At 38.8% G+C, this 19,836-nt stretch overlaps 1 protein-coding gene across 1 annotated transcript; it reads right to left on the reverse strand.

Moving 5' to 3' along the window:
- Positions 1-1,952: 1,952 nt before the first annotated feature.
- On the reverse strand, positions 1,953-19,171 carry LOC145479026 (adhesion G protein-coupled receptor L2-like). The gene is made up of 22 exons (XM_081457270.1): positions 18,950-19,171; positions 18,773-18,812; positions 16,381-16,557; positions 15,373-15,679; positions 14,771-14,943; positions 14,361-14,449; positions 13,598-13,702; positions 12,459-12,633; positions 12,115-12,216; positions 11,814-11,904; positions 10,733-10,847; positions 9,724-9,779; positions 9,298-9,442; positions 8,801-8,904; positions 8,339-8,441; positions 7,881-8,034; positions 7,533-7,599; positions 6,970-7,036; positions 6,412-6,503; positions 5,422-5,590; positions 5,015-5,137; positions 1,953-4,246 (listed from the first exon to the last, which is right to left on the reverse strand). Exons 1-22 carry the CDS (start codon positions 18,983-18,985, stop codon positions 3,884-3,886), a joined length of 2,853 nt encoding a protein of 950 aa, XP_081313396.1. The 5' UTR covers positions 18,986-19,171; the 3' UTR covers positions 1,953-3,883.
- Between the last annotated feature and the right edge of the window lie 665 nt (positions 19,172-19,836).

The raw sequence follows: 19,836 nt of genomic DNA on the forward strand, positions 1-19,836 counted from the left end.
TATTTTGAAATGTCTCCACCATTCTGTGTCGACGTTTGCCAGTTTTTGTTCTGCTTTTGTAGTCTTTATATCTATCATAAAATGTTAGAAGAATGTCTCTACGGCTTACCTTGCAAAAGGAACAAAGCAATAAAAAGAATTGCTCTTGCCGCCATTTCACCTGTACGTGAGAGAAAACACACATATAGGACATCTGAAAAGGTGTATGACAAAGCTCAGTTGTACGAATACAAACAGCAAGATCAAATACAAACTGATAATATCTATTTGATTTTCTCTTTTATCAAAAGACGTCAAAGATTCAAACATCACCTGGCAATCTTCTCTAATCCTTTTTTCTTTACAGACTGCACCAATTCAAGTAAAGATCAGATCTTATTGTTCCGACAGGGATCTACAAAACGTTATTTTTTATGGCTAGGCGAGCTGTTTTTACGAGTATGCAGCATATCGCTTTCTGTTAGGAATGATTAGATGAGAGCAAAATAGAAAAATTCAATAAAGCGGTCCCCGGCATCGCTATTACAATGCTACTCAGCAGTGAAGTTATTAAAACTGCAGTTGAATTTTTATAAGCCTTTAGACACACGGACACACACAAGTCATAACAATTTCCATTTTTATGCTTTGTCTGAAAGTGACGTATTATGGATTAACGTAATAAAGGCTTAATTTGTCAGCTATAGGTGACTCAGCGATAGATCACGCCTGCAGGGATTCCTGAAATAAAGCAAGCTCCAAATATCAAAAGACCCGGAATTACGCTTCATAGTTTTATTCTTTGTTCTTTATTGAGGTTGACACTGAAGTTTGTCGAACGTGTATAATTCGGTCATGTTTACAATAAACTCGTTTCTACGGATCAGCGCCTTCTGCTGTGTGAATTGAAGTCAAAATAGAAGGAAGAGGAGGAGGTGCATTCGTTCCAAAACTGGTAAAAAAGGAAATAGATCCGCCGTTTGTTTTAATCCCCGCGGGCACTGCAGCCGCATTACTGTGCTTCGATAAGTTGTCCTTACATACGTCTTTACATAGATGCCAGTTTATTTGTCGTTTTAGGTTGTTGGAGTGAGCTAGAGAGAAATTTTCTTACTACTTATCGAACAGCCTATGTGCTCTCAACACATTTCCTTTTGTTATTTCCTTGGCGGCAAACCTTTACTGATGTATAAGGAACTAGTCATGAATTTTAATGTTTCAGTAAAAGTGGCTATGGACCTTTTGCCCATAGCCATATTTGTCCAATTTGTTGAGCTTTATTGATGTCCGGTACGTAGAGCTCACGCAAGACAGCAGGGAAGGGAGTACTACTATTCTTGGGGCAGGCAGAGAAAGCACAAATTTTGTTATCATTAATTGAACCGATTGCTTTTATCAATTTCAAATAAGCATTATGATATTATCTTATTTTTGGGTCAAAATCCAAAACAGGGGCATAACATTTTTATTTGGTGACGGTAAATGCTTTTTGTGAGCGGGGCAACTAGAACGTAACACAGGCAAATGAATATTTATCTACCAGTAAGTTTTTTTTTTGTCTTTTACTGTTCAGCGGAACACTCACAGGTTACGGATCATTGCATATAGCTCGCTTTCGGTTTCTATAGCTTCCTGTAGACCTGACTGTCAAGTCTTTGAAATCTTTCAAGAATGCAATGTGAGATGAACGTTTTCGTCAACAACATGCAGGCTCTTAACTATTTCAATATTTGATCTAGAGGGCCACAAGTTTATTAGCTTTGGCTATTTAGCGCATGTAAACCCTTTTTAAATAAAGTCTTTACCTACTTACTTATTTACTGGAGGCGAACCTCCCTTCTGTTTGGACCGGTACCAGGTAGCCAATAGTCAAACTAACGTAAGTGAATGATTCTCCAGCAGAAAGGTAGATCAAAAGTCTTTCCAAGAGAACTTAGAGAGGTTCTCTTTTCACAGCTTTAATTTATAAACAGTCTCCCTTGTCTGTCTTGGCAACCGTTTTCGCTCACTGGGATGAATGAACTTCACTTCACTCTGACTTGAAACATTTTCATTTTATAGTCTCATTTTCTACAAGAACTTTGACTTGTGGTGATAGAGTCATTTCCCTAGTATTACAACTACAGGTAGAACAATTACAGAAAGGCGAGCTGCCACAGCATTGCACCGGTTTCTCAAAGGTCATGTGTTCGACTCTAGTCAGTTAGGCAAGGATTTTTGTTGCTAAGTTGCTTCGTTTCTCTTCACATTCAGTTAAAGTTCGCACTCTTTCACTATCGAACTGAATTAAGTAGCCAAGACTACAAATGGTGCTCTGAATATATAAATACTGAGTCAACCCAATAATTTATTCCAAACCAAATGATGAATAATACGAGTGCTCCTACGGTCTTAAAAATTTAATTGTTGTTGAGAATCTTTCATCCTTCCTTAACTCAGAGAGATAATTGAACGATGTGAATTAAGGGGGAAAGGTCACTTAGTCGTTACTTCTAAAAACGAAGGACGGTTTCCATTTTTCAGTAAACGCAACCAATATTCGCCGACCATTCTCAATAAAAAAAACCCACACATCGTAGGCTAAGGCACAAAATCTCTACTTGATTTGGACGTTCAAATCAAATAAGTCAAATTTACCTGTTGATTTATTCCATAGCTGGTCAACTCGTCCTATTTAAAGCCATTTGTGACGCTTTTACCTTCACGATGGTGGCTAATAAAGCGGTTTAAAAACACTGCTATGAACACAGAGATGCTAAAATGGTTGCTTAGGATGTTATTGAAAGGCAGGCTGTCATTAGGATGCGGAGCCATTAAGGGCATTGAACGCACTACAAAACAAAAAAGTCCCATGGGTAACCGACCACTGGCACCTATAGAGTGGTTTTGCACTCGTAATTAGCCCTTTTGCTCTTCGTGTTAAAGAGAAACAAAACAGTCTTTTAATGCGTTCGATGATAAATTCGGTGAATAAATATGAAATATTGTTTTGAAGGTGCGAAACGCTGTCAAATTACTTGGTGTTAACGGCCGACTGTGGTAAAGCGGAGTGATTTTTGAGGGCTTGTGCATTACAAATGCATGAAGGCCTTTGAGTCAGGGCAAATCTAGTTTACATAGCATATGCAATACCCAACGCAGGAGTTTTGTTTCCGTCAAAAAAACCTTAAACGACCCCTGTCAGGCGGGGTTCCCATTTATTAAACGTCGAATTCATATTATCGAGGGGCCTGCATGGCACATTTTTCAATTTCATCGAACTTTGACGGTAAACCTGCAAATCTCTGTTCACGTTTATATCTTTCAATCGATAACCAGAACATATCACACTCAGACAGCTAAATCAGAATTAGCACTGTTATAGGGATTCACAATAAAGGGATTGTAAAATTGTCTTGGTAGCGTGCACTGAAACAATGTACTGAGCCGAAAATAAATGCTGAAACTAGAGAGAAGGGCATTCGCGGAAAACATTTAACAAGTACCGGGATCGGTGCTCGAACGAGATTTGCACTAAGCTCTTTTGCTTTATTAGGCGTAAAGAAAATAGTATTCTCTTCTTAATATTTTGACTTACTCTGCCATTTTACAAGTCGTTCAGACAGGATTAAATTATGTACAGGTGAAACTCACTCTCTCTTTGGCAGTTTAATGAAATGAAAAGATGAAAAAAAAGGAGAACCTTCCCAGTATTCAGGATCATAAATAAGGGTGTATTATTTATAAATTGACACGTCACAGTTCATTTCACCACCGGTTTTAGAGTAAAATTTAGGTATATACAAAGGAGAAAGAGACAATGTCTTTAAATGATTATCCCCGAAAGGAACACTGCCATTCAAATGGGTTTTCATGTTTTGCAGAATGGTAGATGTTAAACAACAATCACGTTTTATCATCTTTCTCACGCGTTGACATTCGATTCGTTAGTTTCTTCTTGCAATGGTTCTATAACCGTAGTTAGTTTTCCTTTTCTGTTCTGTCTCGGGTTTTTGTTTAGGAGTCGTTTCTGCTTTCTTTTCTTATTTGCTGGAACCGTCACAGGAGGCAATTTAATTTTTGCAGATCCTTCGGTTGGTTCCTTGGAAAGCCAAGTTGGACAGTGCTCTCTGGCTGTTGGGCAAGTGCCACTAGGATTGACGTCTGCTTGTTTGTCCGATTCGTGAGGAGCGTTCTTTTCGGACACGGGACTGCATTCAATATTATCACCATCCACGGCGGGTTGGCTGTTAGTGGGGTCATCAGAGTGGGACATCATGTTCACGTCCTTAAAAATACATAAACATAAGTCGACTCTAAGCGCATTGGTCATTAATGCACCAGAAACATCAGCAGCAGCCGCGGCAGCGGCGGCATCATCGTCATCATTGTTTAATTGTTGCAAAAGAAATATAAATTACTAACAATTGAATATACTACGTTTAACAGTGTGACTTATTAGAAGATAACCTGTCGAAAAAACTGGAACCTTTGGGACATAAGTTAAATAGACTACGAGTTGTCCCTCTTTCGCTTAGTCCGTCGTGCATGACGCGAAAGAAAACCGCGACACGAAAATGACCGCGCGAAATTTCGCGCGGACATTTTTCCTTCCGGGTGTATTTACGGTCACGCTCGACGAAAAGCTAGAGGGAATACTCGTAGTCTATAAGTTAAAATACACTCTATTATTAAAGACTGGATCAATGGATAATGCAATTCAAGAGTTTTCATTGGCTTATAGTATATGAACAATTATTAAAGTGGATTATTGGATAACGCAATTCAAGGGTTTTCATTGACTTAGTCATCATGGTATATGAGCCACCATGCTCTACAAACACGGTCGAGCGTACGGTAATTCTTCGGCGCGTTTTTGTTTTTATTTTATTTTTCTATATGTTGGAGGCGTTTTTAATTAAACAATTATTCCACCCGCCCTTGTTGGATATGAGATGATTATAGCTATTTAATTACCATCCCATATCCAATGCGCGCTCGTGGAATAATCTGTATTTAGCGTAAGCACCACATAGCAAATATTAAACATGATTACCGATAGCGTAGCCCTATGAGATGCTGTAGCAGCAGCAGCCGACGAAGGAATGGTCGAAGAAGGCGTGAAGAAAGTTCGACGGCTGGACCAGATTTCTTTCTTTCGCTGCATTGCCTTTCGTACCTGAACAAAAAGCATGTTGAGAATCTCGAAAAAATAAAACTTCGGAATCTTTTTAGGACTCTGCAGACGAGAAGTATCCGTCTGCTTCTTTTACTTTTCCATGCATTTCCAAGTGTTGTATGATTCCATTCTTTACTTAAGCGTGTTTCTATATCCATAATACATTACAACATGACTCATGGATTGAGAAATTATAGAGGCAAATTACAAATCTTAAAAATACAATGAACGTTCAGTTTCATGCAAGATGTTGAGAAAAGAAAGAACCCTTAGTATCTCCTTACCTCTGAATTAAGCAGGCAGTGAAATATGAAAATGAAGAATCCCTGTAAAGAGTTGAGAATGGCAAAGAAGTACTGAAACACGATGGTCTTAGTGTCCAGTGCTAAAATACCGAACAGCCACGTAATGCCAAGTAAAGGAAAGAGAACGGTTGCTGACTTGACTCCAGACCTAATGATGTGAGATAAGAGGTGATCAGGCTCATTGGAATGTGGGTGGGGCATTTCAAGAGACTTCTGAACTGAGCAAAGAGTACAAATGCCACCTTCTGAATAATCAAATCTGATTTTGCTGCCATGTATTACTTTGCTGTTTGATTTTGCTATTATATAGGTGTAAATGTAGTGTATGTATGATGTAATGTAGTGTATGCAGATCGAGCTTAGCCATTAACTTGGCCATGGCGATGGCCAGCAAGAAAGTTCTTGCTACTTTGGCCACCGTTCACATATAAATTTTATTTCTTTACGGCTCTATGTTTTTTTTACAAGTTTCATTACTTTACTTATAAAATGTATCTAAATGTCCTATATAGTGTAAATTGAATTGAAACTGTCTCCCAGGATGCCAACGGCAAAGAGTGTATTAAAACAGAAAACAGAAAAGGCTTTCGATCAAGAATGCAATTAAGCAATAAAGCTCAAATACATCATTGTAGTAGCGAACAAGGCTAGGGCAATAGCGCAAGATAGCCTTATGGCTATCAATTCCTCTCTCTTTCTGCAGAATGGGCTGAGGATCTCCTTGCTTATGCGTGGTTCTGTTTTTACCCCGAACTTAAAGTTGTCATTTATACGGTGATATGTTTCTGGCCGTTCGATGGCTTCGGTAGCAATGGGGATCGACTGTTTGCCGGTCAATTACATAGAACTGACTAGCAATGTTTCACATACTCTTAGTAAGATCTTTATTACCAAGACACGATCACCAGGTTCCAGGAAACCTCGTGAAACAAACTGCACTTTAAACAATTTAGTCACCATTTTACTTACTTGACAAGATCAAACTTCGTCGAACGAGAGACTCCATTCGTTTGTACCTTAAAAATCTCCCTGATAACCATGACTAAAATTACTGTATTCACCTGCAAACAATATTACCAAAATTAATGAAAAATCTGCCTAATCGAGCAGCAGGTGCGAAATTACAGTCATAAATACCTGTTACTGGCCGAGTTTGCGGTCCACACTGTTATTGAAGGATCCCGGCAGGGGTATTTTGCAGAATGCAGAACGCCGAACGCCGAACGCCGAACGCCGAACGCCGAACGCCGAACGCCGAACGCCGAACGCCAAATGCATTGTTTGCTTGCGATTAGTTTCACTCAAGTTTACTTGCGCTTATTTTTTATTTGTTGGAAAAGGCAGTATTTGGCTGGGGAAGGACAAGTGATGGTACCGCTGTTTGGTGGCAGAATATGTGCCAATTTAACTTTTCAAATTAAACTCAACAAAAAAATTGACAACCCTGTGTTGTTGTTGTTGTTGTTGTTGTTATAAAAGGTGGCCCACGATACCATCAGCACAACTCCTGCAAACATTTTCACTCACCAGGATTACTGCCAGTGCAGGTCCTACGAAAGCGTAAATGACTCCGTTTGTCACTGACAGCCAACAGCTAGAGGACAAGAAGACTCTTGTTTTGTTATTGTTTATCATTTGTATAATTTGATGCCTGATGACTAAAGTAGTTGGTGTCTCTTGTGTATAAAACTGAATTGCGTGTGTGTATGTTTCATGTTTCCCTTGAAGGGAAAACGTAAAATGCGTAAATAAACCTAAATTTAATGTACTAATTATAAACTGATTTTCCAAGGCGTCAATTTGACAAGTGCCTTTTCTGAATCTAAAATAGCTGTAAACCATGCAAAGCAAGCTCTTACAACTTAGACTGAAAGAGAGCCAGATTTCCTGGTAGTTATCAATCGTAAGACAGCCTAATCCGGCTGTATACATTGGATGCTGCCAGTAGTCGGTGAAGTCTAGTTAAATTTTCAATAGCTAAACGTTATTAGGAAAGTTTGAAATATTGGTCAATACTGATGAACCCCAGTTGGTCTAAAAGCAACGTGATATCCAACCATGTGGCTTCAAACAGTAATTTGACTTCATACCGGGAGTCTGTACCGTAACCATCATGGGCAACACTGGCAGCAATAAGAACAACAATTCCAGGCAAACCTGTTAAGGAAAATGTAAAACATAAATTCATGCTGTTTCGACTGGCATGGTACAACCCGCTGATAACTATGAATCTAGAATGGTGTGGGTCAGTTGGAATTTGTGATGTTTGATCATCAGTCTAAGACTTATGCATTGACACAATACTTTATTTATTTGGAACATACGCTTAACTTTACGGTTTAGTTTAAGAAAACGGACGATGCATGTTTTCGGCCAGGTTCCGATCAACGAGAAACTCCTTTTTTTATTTATAAGACAATCTCAATAGATGGTCTCACCGTATGCGCATAATCCGTAGATGCGAAGTTGTTCTTTGCTGTTTTCAAAAACAGTGACGACCATAACATAGAGATGGACGCCTTCAACTAACATCCATGCAAATGAAACCAACAAGAAATAGTGAAGTAACACCGCTACCAACGTGCAGGCAACCTGCAAAGAAATGGAATGCAACTTCGAAATCATTTCTGCAAACTAAAACTGCATCAGTTACGGTCAATTAATTAAATTGAAGTAAACAGTACGGAAAGGCGAAGAAGAAGAAGAAGAAGAACAACAACAACAACAACAACAATAACAATGACAACAATGACAACCACAACCACAACAGGAGCAGCACGCAACGTTAACAAATTGAAAAAAAAAAAAGAAGAAAAATACAAACTTTTGTGGATAAAGAGTGGCATTTTCTGATTGTAAGTTATTGTAAGTGTTCTTTGTTTTCCGGTTAACAAACCTCATTACTAGTTGCTTCAATTCCTGCCAGGAAAATAATTTGAAAGATGCCGATAGACAGCGACAGGTTTACATGAATGAGGTTCCTCTCTGAACGCACACCGCTGTGGAGTTTAAATGAAAAGTTCCAAATTATATTATATTGTTAAAAGTGTACAATTTAAATGATGACCACCCGAAATAAGGAAGCTACGAAATAACTAGCCCAAAATTATTTTATTTTACGTTGTCAGACAAGGTTAGTGATCATGAAACCCGGCAGCGTGAAGTGGGCAAAGCCTGGGTGGCATGCTAGCCGATTTTTGGTCAGGATGGGCACTGAAAGAACACATCAGTCCGGGGTCCAACGCACCATATTTTTAAGCGACATTATTAAGATTTAAGCTCAGTTTGATTGAATCAGATCCCACAATTGATTGGAAGGGATCTCTGAGATTAGTTGGATAACAGTATCTGAACTTACGACAAACATATGATGATGACGACTGTAAGGGTAACGCCAATCAACGACAATCCACAGCCCACGTAAGTGATGATCTCTAATGCTACAGCATGGGACTCATCAACCTAAAAAGCGAAAAAGCGTATTTTAATGTATCATCCATAGCTAAAACAACAAATGGACCGAAAGCCTTTTAAGTAGTAAATTTTCATGTACATGTAACACACAACTGTAAAGATGTTGAACAACGTCGTCTTACAGGAAATTTTGTCCGGTCATGCTAATTCGCAAGTAACGCTACATTTTCTCTCTTTGGTAAAACATTCCTGGGATAGAGAATTTTGTTGCAGAGGGCCAAACGAGGCACAGAAAACTAAGTCCACGTTTTCTATTGCGGATCTTTCTCAGTCAGGAGCTACAAGCACTACTAATATCTATTAAATCTGGCGTGCCCTATCGTCTATTTCCCTCGTACTGCCCTTGCATTGTCTTATCCCTACTGTGAGGACATAATTTACCTCCAGGTCTGAGTCCGATTTGATCTGCATCAGCACTGCAAAGTTAGTGAGGTGGTCACATTTGCAAACTGAGTGGGTTTCATTTGAAGCAGCAGTATCCACGTCACACCCTTTGGTCGACCATAGGCCAGTGCTGTTTACGCCCCTAAAGATGTTGTTAAAGTAAACCATAATTAGACTTTGATTTGTTTTTAGTAATGCAGTGAGTGTGAGAGAAATTTAGAGATTCTATATAATAACGTTCAATTTTCAACCTGTGATATGTCAAAAAATAGCATAATATCCACATTGGCAGTCATATGATTGTTTGCTAATCTTGAGATAACATCTTTGCTTAAATGTATAAGGAAGTATCCATTTTGATATCCATAAGAATTTTCATGTTGCTGTGCTTATGTGCTTGTTTGCTGATTCACTCGTACTCACCCAGCAGTGAAGTCCCACCACACGCACATTGGTACCTGAGTGGCATTTGATTTGAACTGAAAAGAAAGATAGCATCTTATAATGCCAGTCACTAACTGCTTACTGATGCGTGTACTGGACAGGTAATTTACTCGATGAAATCAATACAACATCACATGTGGTTATATTATTGCTACTAGTAGTTTTCTAGTTTTCACACCTCTTTGCATTTACTGTAAGGATGATGAAAAGTCCTTCAAAAGTCACTTGTTTTCAGTGCTCATAAATCACCTTTTAGTTCACTGAGTACGTTGTAAACTTGTATAATAATAATACCGTTTGACACGGTATAACCAAAACTTTAGATTTACAAATAAAGATAAATTTTTTAATGTTTCATCGGAGGAAGAAGTCTCTCATGCATGTATCCTCTTTCACGTCGAACAAAAATAAATTTGTGAAGTATATATGAAATAATTCATATAAGAACTGCGGTTGTAGATGAAAGTGAAGAATGATCACCGTAGTAAATTTTCCAATTTAAGCAATTGGAAAGAAGAAGCCTGAAAAAATCAGGGCTTCAACGGGATTCGAACCCTTGACCTCCGCGATACCGGTGCGATGCTCTACCAACTGAGCCATGAAGCCACACATTGGGAGAGAGGCCAATCAATTGAGTTCATATCTTCTCGTTTACTGCGATGATGATTCTTCACTTTCATCTACAACCACAGTTCTAATATGAATTATTTCATATATACTTCACATCATTTCACTCCTCATGGGAAAATATGAGCTCAATTAATTGACCTCGCTCGCAATGTGCAGCTTCATGGCTCAGTTGGTAGAGCATCGCACCGGTATCGCGGAGGTCACGGGTTCGAATCCCGTTGAAGCCCTGATTTTTTCAGGCTTCTTCTTTCCAATTGCTTAAATTGGAAAGTTTACTGCGATTATCATTCTTCACTTTTAAAAATAAATTTAATTTCGTTACAGGTGCCTTATTTGGTCCGCGCCAAGTAGGACTTACCTTTAAGTGCTGGAGAGTAACACGGACATCCAGGTTTTTACCAGTAGCTGACGGCGTCACAAGACTTCCAATGATGCGGCTGTTAAGCTCGTAATTCGTTTCGTTGCCTTTTTCTCTGAAAAGCGAGAAACGCAGATTTTACGCTAGAAGTACTTAGACATATAGTATGTTACACGGCGTTGCAAAGGTGTGAATTATATTTTCTCGTGGTAAAACAACTACATCGTTTTAAACATGAGAAAATAAAATCCATATATCGTCAATCTATCGTGTAATTTTCTTTTTGCCATATAGACCAACTGACTGCACAAGAAACCGTGAAAAGCGATTAATGATGTCATCAATATCCTCACTAGTAAGAATGTGGAAAATACGCCACCCGAGTCCTGGATGTAGTTTCGTATGAATGTTACGCGTGGTGTATTTTCCAGTAAGTCACTCGTGTTTATATAATACGTGAATATACTGGCAGATCACTTCGTGATTTTATTTGCGTAAGTTGCACAGTTAAACGCGTGCAGTTAAACGCGTGCAGCATTTCAACGAGCACAATGCTTCATTCTACATGAAGGCCCCGTCCACACGTATCCGGATATTTTTGACTCCGCAACTTTTTCTTTCCGGTTACGGCTTCCGTCCACACGCATCCGGCGAATTCCGCTGCGAATCCGGATATTTTTTAATCCGCTCTCCAGAGTGGAAAAAAATAAATCCGCAGCGAGTCCGATAACGCGTGGACGGCGAATCCGGATATTTTTGAAGTGAATCGGATGACGTAGAAAAATCGCGTCCAGTCTCTTACCGAACAATAAACCAATATGGCAGCACAACGTGTAGGCCTAGTTTCTCTGGAGTGAATCCGGATACCATCGGATGCATGTGGACAGGCGAATTCGATTTGAATACGCTACGTATGGTCGGGGAAATTTCTGAATCCGGAAAGAAAAAGTTGCGGATTCAAAAATATCCGGATACGTGTGGTCGGTGCCTAAGTCAGGAGTACAAAGAAGAATGTTTATAACTGGTCTTGGAGTATTTGTATTCGTGGTCTGCTTGGTTGAACAATATCATCTATACTTACTTTCCAACCTTGGATGGAGACGATGGTAGCATTTCATGCAAACTCTTGTAAATGACACTAAAAGCCTTGGTTTTATCTTTAAGCTTGATTTCTGCAAGATAAATTACAAACCTTCAGCCCCGTTAACCTATTTAAATAACCCAAGTGCCGCGTTAAAGGCTTTTTTTCCTAAAAAAGATACAGTGACAACGGGCTTTGAATTTGAAAAAAGCATTGTCAACAACGGAACTCAAGAGTTGATCAAGAAAGCAAAGAATAATCAATCCAAGGCAATATTGGTAAAACAACACTTGTTTCTCACCCGCGACTTTTAAAGTGAGGAAATCGTTGATTTCTTTCCAATTTTTGTCCATGTTAGATACTGGAAATCTGTAGTCGCCAGACAACACTGATGCCTGCAGAACTAACACACAGCAGCAAAATTGTAAGCACAAGTGAGGCAACCTGAAACCAGGGTTTGTTATCATGGAACCTGTAGGAACTCTTCCCTGTGAGTTGATTTCAAAATCTCACCAACCTAGTGTACTCACTAACGGAACTAACATTGCTCAACAAAAGTAATGGTATTGTCATCGAATATGAGAGTAAAATTCCAACAATAAAGCGTTTGAATTAGAAAGGCCAATAAAGATGAATTCTGCTCACCAATGTTGTCCTCCGATGAACCGACTGCAGATGTTTCATTGGACCATTTGTCAGCCAACTCTTTACCAAACGACTCCGTGATCTCTGCAATCTCCATAGCTAAACTCGTATTAGACCGACGCCATTGCTCTTTTGTTTTTTCTACTAGTACATCGTTTATGGTCTTCGTGCTTTCCTGGCGAAAAACAATAAACGTTTGATGAAGCAACGAGACACACAACAACTTACACTCTTCTTTTTGTTCGATAAAGGTATGTGTTCTTTAGGATAGTCGTGTTAAGAAGATCATAAACTTTGCAGTAAATTCTAAGCCACCTGAAATTGTTGTTGGGTGGCGCGGTGGCCTCATGGTTAGTGCGCTCGTCTCCGGATCGAGCGTTCCGGGTTCGAGCCCTGGCCGGGGACATTGTGTTGTGTTCTTGGGCAAGACACTTTACTCTCACAGTGCCTCTCTCCACCCAGGTGTATAAATGGGTACCGGCGAACTTAATGCTGGGGGTAACCCTGCGATGGACTAGCATCCCAGCTTCATGCTACAGAAACCGGGATAAGCTCCGGCCTGATGGGCCACTTGGCTCGTATGCAGACTTTACCTTTTTTTACCTCGTTCCATGGGGATCAGCACCTCTCTCGTTTCTCAACAGGTGAAACAGACAGACAGACGCTTTTATTTCAACACGGAAAATTTCTTCAATTACAGTGAATTGGTTTCCGAGAGAGCCGTGCTGAACGAGGAAAGGACAGTGACATTGTCCGTACAAAAGTGCAGCTGGTAAAGTTCAGTTAAGTATGGACTTCATGGGATAGTTTTGAATAATAGTATAGCCTGTGTTTCAGGAGTAAACCGGGAATGACGTAGGGAGGCGAAAAATGTTCTCTAACGCTCCCTCCCACTCTCCCCCTTTTTACGCCTGCTATGCAGGTTAGCAGTAGTAATGGTAGCCTGCGTGCAGACGTCTGCTATTTCCCTTGCTAGACGTTTGCAAACCGGCTTAAAAGCGCAGGCAATGTAGTAATGATTGCACTTCTGTTCCTGCTTCACCACACTTGCAAATCTAACTGATGTCCCATATTTCTCAATTGAACGACCGTCTGCTGAGGCGATGTTAGTTTGAGAATCATTGCAGATTGCAGTTTACCTTTGTGACTTGCGTAATTTGCTGGAGCGAAGAAGGGGATTGGTCTGAAGGTATTGATTTCAAACTTTTCGTCATCGTATCCATAGACTGCTTGAAGGTTTTGAGCTAAATTCAAAGTTGAAGAGGACCGTTAAAATACCGCAAGTCAACAAACGCATCGGAGATGGAGTTTACGGTAGCAACGTAAAATAGTACGAGAGGAACAAACACATTATTGGGAGTTCTTACAACGCAGTTGGCATTATCCCTAAAGACCTTTAATTGGATTTCGTTTTAACATATTTGTATTTTTAGCTCCCTCTCCTGCAATAGTTCACTTTATGGCTTCAGGAATAGGCCAAAAAGAAAGCACAAAATCGGTTTTGTATTAAGTAATAAGTCCCCTATTTTCACAAACAATATAAACAAATATAAGATTGAGTCCAGCCATAGGGAGTAGGAAGGATCTCTTAAAATTCGTTTCAGACTTGGAACAGTAATGGAATAACACTAGTATCTTTTAGCCAGAAGATATGGAAGAAAAACAACCAAAGTTGGAGAGTTTTTCATTAGCATGCGTTACGCTTTCTCTCTCCATCTCTTCCTTCTTCCTTTCCTTTTTTACGGGGATACCTTTAGCAACAATAGCAGCTAGCTACTTGTTTTTTTTTTGCTTTTTTTTTAAAAAAGACTATTTATATTTCGAGTTATAATACATGCTAAGCCTAAATGAAAATTTGTAAAATAATAAACTGAAACTCTCCATGCGGGATAGCTTAGTTACCATTTCGTCTGGAGTTTTACAACGTTCTGCTTGACATTTAACATCTTGTAATCCTTGCTCACTTCCTCTGCAACCGATAAGGTCCAGTTCTGTAAAAGACATAAGCAAATACATGGGTTAGAAATGGATCTAGATTGCTGTTTTTTTTTTGTTTTTTTTTTTTTTTGAAGTTCAAAACGATTCATTCACAATGCGAAATTATTCCTCCTTTAAAAATTCTTTAAGCAGGATCCAGCATGGTTTTCCCTCAGAGGTGTTTCCGCGGTGTTCGAGTTTTCTCTCTTTGTCAGTTGCATAATAAGAATAGACAGGGATTTGATAAAAATAGATCTTGTGTTCTTGCGGTGAATTGTCTTATGTTATACAACGTATTTAATACGCTGTGATGCGAAGACCTTTTAGCACCATACCTGTTCCTTCCATGACAAAATGCTTTGATGAAATGGGCTGCTGTTTCTTTTTTGTAGGAAATTTCGCTCCGACACACATAAAATCATACAGTATATCCTCCTTGTGTAATACTTCCATGTAGTACACGTTGTCCTCTTCAAGGTATATCTTTTCTGAAGATTGATCATCAGACCTAAGAGAAAACCCTTAATTAAGTTCTTAGAAATCAAGGTTACATGTAGTTCATTTAGAACGACACCCTTAAATATTGCAGGCAACTTGTGAAATGCCAGACTGTTATAATGAAAGAAATGAACCATACACCTCCACTCCAAAGAGTAGAAAACAAATCAGAAAACTATATATTTTCAAATCTGCTGCGATCCATACAGGCATGTTGCTCAGAAAGAGGGGACAAGCAGAAAAAAATTTTGGAGAATTTCATAAGTGAAAAAATAAAATCTCCCAAACCCGTATGAAAAAAGCTTAGCCTTTTCACTTGTGGAGGAGATTACAGTGAGCTCTTCTAGTGAGAGTTTCCATATATCCTTGCTATGGTTTGCTTATTACAGTAACCCATCTGCATGTGTGGCATAATGTGTCCAGTCGTATCGAGACGTACTTATCCCAGAGATGTCGTGTGTTATATTTGCGCTGATCAACGATTAGACGTTTCCCGGTGGGAAGTTCACTGTTGCTCATCCATAGCTGGCAGGCGTTATCACAGGAAGTCTCGAAGGTATAATTGCCTGTCTCAGGAGCTCGGAAGAAAGATCTTAACCGCTGACCATAATAATCGCCGCTGTCTGGATTGTAAACACAAAACGTGTCAATGAACTTCGTCTTCGAAGGAGCACAGGGATACAAACTGCTGGATTCCAAATCAGTCACTGAGGACCCTGGTACATTTGTCCAAAGCTCACGGTACACTAAAATAAAAACAGTTACGCATTTTTATATCTCTACATGTCACACCACATCAAAACCACGTCATCTCCTCCCCGCAAGATGGCCTAGAGAGAGGCCAAGCTGCAGGTGAGGGTACTATCAACTATTTGAGGGAGCAAAATGATTTTCTTCGATTTTTATCATATGACAATGTCGTACACAAAAAGACATCTTACTTTTATACCAAATTGCTGCAGGATAGCAACATAAAGAACCGAACTTTGAAAATATTTTTCATTTGTACGCGTGAAACATTTGACGCTAACCACTACGTCTTATGACATCTCTATTTTTAATCTGACTCTGACATCGAATAGCTTTTTCTACGAGATCTGGTAAACTTAAGTCTCTCATCATACTTAATTGAGGGAAATGGTTAAGAAGCCCGGTAAACATCAAAGAAGCAAACAAACAGGCTCCGATTTATGTTTGAAAGGTCCTTGACCCTGCACATCCTATTGTTTTATGCTCATAGACTATGCATGAATGACATAATCGCGATATTCCTATTGGTTAGTTGCATGAGCACACACCTTTTGTATTTTACCTTGCAGGTTTTGTGCAGGGTCAACTCCCAAAAGAGACAACAAAAACATGCAACAAAAAACTTTGCCAGGTTTTAGAACCATTCCCTATATTAACCATGCTTTCATCAGCTGTATCATGACTCTTACAGCCTTACCTTTTTTTACTGCACAGTTCATTTCCCAGGAATGAACGAATGTCTTCTTTTTTGGGTCAAACATAAGTCCGGTCGATAACCCTGTACGATGGCGTGTTTTGTCGTTATTGCAATCATAATAAGCTCTGCAATCTTCTGGGTCAGCGTGCAAACCAGACGATTTACCAACACAAAAAGCTGAGAGATCAAAACAGAGAAGATATAAGAACTAGCATTTTTAACAATGAAAGTGGAAAAACAAAAGGAATTCATTAGAGAGACTTCTTATTGCAGCCCAGCACTCTAATTCTAAATTTATGAATGTCCAGTGCTTTTTCTTCCTTTTCTTGTTTTTTCAGTTCTTAACAACAATACCTTACGTCTAACTTAAAAGAAAGAAATATGGCACTGGAGAAACGACTGGATGTGTTGATGACATTGAACACGTAATAGTTGGTCCTTATTTGTTTCTCGCGAATCTCAACGCTCTAGATTCGATATTCGTATTGTGTTACAGCATTACAGATTTCACTTTCAACGGCGCTCGTCGGTCAACATTCGCGGTAGCAGTACACTACAACACTCCAACGTCAGATTTTGCAATGTTGCCCGCTCAAAGATTTTTGGCGGGAAACAGTTTTATTGCTGAATGAGAGAGCGCGAGCTTTAGGGTGAAAAAGCCTGCAATATAATGAATTTGCCTTTTTTTTTTTTTTTTTTCATGACACCTGACAGGGCTCCAACAATATTATTCTTACATGTGTATTATATTTCGAGAAAGTTTTTTTTTCATTTTTTGCAAGGAATATCGGCTTTTTTGCGTTCCAACGGACAAGGCACTAAATGGCAGTTATTTTGCTCTTTCATCAAATTTCTAATTTATCGGAAATTGGATTGGGAAAGTTCTGTTCTGGGTATTAAACGACCTTATGGTTCCCGTGAAGCGCTTTTAAAAGTGACTTAACGAAGAATAAAAACGAAGTTTCATATTCACGGCCTTTATGCACACAGAATTAAGAAATTCTGACTGATTTCGTAGTTAGCAAGAAACACTTTGCACTCACGAACCCACTCCGCTCTAATTTGAATCTGAAATGAATGATTTAATCACACCCTGTTAAGGGAAATGAACCTCTAAGTTTTAAACACGAGACTGACGTGCGTCCTCTTAATGCTGTTAGCACCCCCAAATTAATTTTCTCTTTTGACATGGATTTTGTTTTCCTCAGAAAGAGAATAAATTAGAAACATAATTACCGTCAGATGGCGTTGGATAAACATGCTTTGTGCACTTTGTATGACAGAAAGAAAGCGCTCCCTAGGAACTGAATTAAAAGTCCATGAGTTTTATAATTACAATTTCCGTCGATAAAAATTGCCAAGTAATTGTGAAGCAATATATTTGGGTTAATATATTCATCTCGAAGCTTCTTGCGTTAACTCAGGTGAGCAGCTGTATGCATCTACCATCTTCATTTACTCTGAAAGCATCGATGCAACCACAAGGATTTTCCGTTTTGTTTCTGGCGTAGACATAACCACCTTTATTAGTTTCAATAAAAATAACAATTTGAAAAGTAGAAACTGATAATGCTGAACTTAACAGTATCACTGTTACGACCAACGCCAAATTTGAACCCCAATTAGATCACTATTTTGATAACGACAACAAACAGGTCTAAATATATGAAGTAGAACTTAGCCGTAGCTTAAAAATTAATCATTTACTAGGACATGCCCCAGGGTAGGAGAAAATAGAAAGCGCGCTGTTAAAGCGCGCATTTCTACTCTTACCCTTGGGTAAATATTATCTTGCCTGGTACGCTTTCTTGCCAAAAAGTTTAATTAAGTGCGTGTCACAAAGACTAAGTAAGGATATTTTAGCCCTTTATAATAACCTAAAAATATACGGATTTGAGTCGGTAGCGAACGCACATTTCCTGTCACGGCATAAATTGAACGGGAAGAGTTTCGAAACACGTTTGGAATCAATTCTCCATCAATCGCACATATTCGTTTCCACACTGTCATCACATACAATGAAAGGTCCAAACATTGTTTTAAGCCTGTTTCCTGGCATCATTTAACTAAAACACATTGTTCTGTATATAAATTTGGTTTGAGATAGTTGCATGTTTTCTTAGGTTAATGCGCAGAGTCAAAGATGTCTGCCTCAAGTTACGAATTTATAGTCGTGTACCGTTTAAAAAGATCACTGAATGTAGCAAGAATTCTTCCTTTTAATTTCACAAACTACAAAAACGTCTTTACAACCATCTGATCCTTTCAAAATTCAATATAAGACGACTCTGGCATCTACAAGTATCATCAATGAATAGCCAAAGAACAATATCTACCGTAACGAATCAGTCCTCAGCTTGGAGATCTCTATATTTATCGTACGTCTACTTACTTTTGTTGTACAAGTCTTTGGCAGCAGATGAAAAAGCGCACTGTCAAGACAAGAAATACCAAGGCATATGTTCAAAGCCAACAGTAAAGCAAATATGGAGCTTAACTTTTCTAACCGTGACAACTGCAGGACAGGTCAGGTAAAGGCAAATTATTTCCCCATCATTTAGGGTCCTACCTGGAGAAAAATCATGTAAATAGAACCAAAATTCATAGCAGAGCGTCGATTTTTTTTTTTTTTCACTGACAAGGTATGTCTGTTAGCTTTCCTTCTTCGAGTGGACGGTGTTCCAGCATAACCATAGCACAATGCAACATACAATGATTATGACTTGTCTGTCACCACTAAAAGATGTGTACTCAAAGGTCTTAAGGTTAAAATTGGTGATTGGCTTGTATCTCAGCCGCTTTTGTTATTCTAATTTATTGATTTACGCGTCGCAAAAAGTGTTTGCTTTACGCGATGTAAAAGAGAAAAGAATATAAGAAATTATGGATGGATAAATACCCTATTTCCCTAGCAGGATATTAGTTGTTCATAGAAAAAAAGATTTACGCAAGGGTTAATCCCGACGAACTGTGTGTTAATTTCATTGCAATACACCTGATCAAATGAATATATATGTTCATCAACCAAAAAGACGTGACGGTCGCGTGATAAATTGGGATAAAATTAATTAAGGTAAAAAAAAAATTGTTCATCCATGATGTATTTTCACCATTATGGAACCATAATTGAAGTATTAAATTTGAAAAGGAGGCGAAGCTGGAAAACATGTCAAGATAAGATGCAATAATTAAAAACTGGCACGTCACATCCCTCTGTCATTTTCTATCACCACATTATTGAAAACGCTTCCTTTCATCATGTGCAAAATGTTTCTTCAATTTGATCTATTTAGAGAGGGTTTGAAACATTTCCAGGACTTTCACTCTAAGGCACCTCCGTTACAGATTTTGTTCAAAGTAAAATTTATTTTCTATTTTAATCTTGAAGTGACCAAAGGAGGCTGCCTTGCTGGCTTCAGTTGACTTCAGCGTAATCCGGTGTAAGGAATAGAAAAC

The sequence above is a fragment of the Orbicella franksi genome, chromosome 2 (assembly GCF_964199315.1).
Source record: "Orbicella franksi chromosome 2, jaOrbFran1.1, whole genome shotgun sequence".
In the NCBI taxonomy this organism is placed as follows: domain Eukaryota; kingdom Metazoa; phylum Cnidaria; class Anthozoa; order Scleractinia; family Merulinidae; genus Orbicella; species Orbicella franksi.

Coding starts and splice junctions, on each gene's coding strand:
- LOC145479026 (XM_081457270.1), bottom strand. CDS start 18,985: ATGAATTTTGGTTCTATTTACATGATTTTTCTCCAG. Junction 14,944..15,372: donor ACACGACATCTCTGGGATAA/GTACGTCTCGAT, acceptor GTTTTCTCTTAG/GTCTGATGATCAATCTTCAG. Junction 4,247..5,014: donor CTCATAGGGCTACGCTATCG/GTAATCATGTTT, acceptor TGTATTTTTAAG/GACGTGAACATGATGTCCCA.